Genomic DNA, 894 nt, shown 5'->3' with positions numbered 1-894 from the left:
GGGGTGGGGATCCACTCACTGGGAGGCCAGGTCCGGTTAGTGACCAAGGATTCTAGACGGATGGGCACAACAAGGGGTGCAGGAGGTGCCATTCAAGTAGCAGTCTACGTAGCGGGTCGCCAGGTCAGGTAGGATTCAGAGTACACAGGATTTTGTGTTCTCGCAGACAGTAAAACGGGAAGGATTTTTATCCTCTTTACTCTTTATGGGAATTTCTAGATTTAAAAGCTTTCCTTGTGCCTGAATAGTTTATTCCAGTTCTGTTTGACAACCCGCTACGAGTGCAATGCCCATCAATACCGCACTGAAGAATGGCATGCGTTCGGGCGGCCAGGAGGGGGCCACGCAACATGCCGTTGCCGACGGCATCTGCTTGTCAGTGGGCTAAGCCTCCAGGACTTGGGGACATGAGATTTGGGTAGCAAGTTAAGTGGAGACCAGGGAAGGATTACCCAGGTGGGGCGACAGAGTGGGGACACCTGGGGACACCAGGAGCCTGAAGAAATGGTGGGGGTAGAAGTCAGAGTGGAGGGGCTAATGCGAGGGCCGCTGGGAAGAAGGGACAGAGTCAGAAACGCTCCGGGACGCCCTGTCCCGATGAACGCAGGCCCCTGACCGCTAACCTGCCCAGGGTCTCACCCCTGCGATGCCCCTGGCCCCACTCGCCTTTCCTCCCCGAGTTTGCTTCGCCAGCTGATCGGACAGGAGGCAGAGACAGACGGCGGCGCTGATGAGAAGTGGGTGGGAAAGGAAGGCTCCGCCCCCCAGCGCGCCGGCCCGGGCTGGTGACACGAACCCTCTCTGTTTCTCCTCCAGGAGCGGCAGATGATGAAGACCGTCCCCCACCTCCTCAACGTCAGCGAGGACCCGCAGCTCACCGGGGTCCTCAAGCAC

At 58.6% G+C, this 894-nt stretch overlaps 1 protein-coding gene across 1 annotated transcript in view; it reads left to right on the top strand.

Moving 5' to 3' along the window:
• The window catches only part of LOC120619306 (kinesin-like protein KIF28P), a 63,444-nt gene that overhangs the window by 39,257 nt on the left and 23,293 nt on the right, over window positions 1-894 (top strand). The window contains exon 11 of the mRNA XM_039883630.1: window positions 835-890. Within this exon, the coding sequence (XP_039739564.1) occupies window positions 835-890 (56 nt within the window). The remainder of the gene's footprint in view (window positions 1-834; window positions 891-894) is intronic.

The sequence above is a fragment of the Pteropus medius genome, unplaced genomic scaffold, assembly GCF_902729225.1.
Source record: "Pteropus medius unplaced genomic scaffold, Ma_sr-lr_union100, whole genome shotgun sequence".
Classification (NCBI taxonomy): domain Eukaryota; kingdom Metazoa; phylum Chordata; class Mammalia; order Chiroptera; family Pteropodidae; genus Pteropus; species Pteropus medius.
Note: the sequence above shows the minus strand (reverse complement) of the source record. Positions and strands in the feature narration are given on the sequence as shown.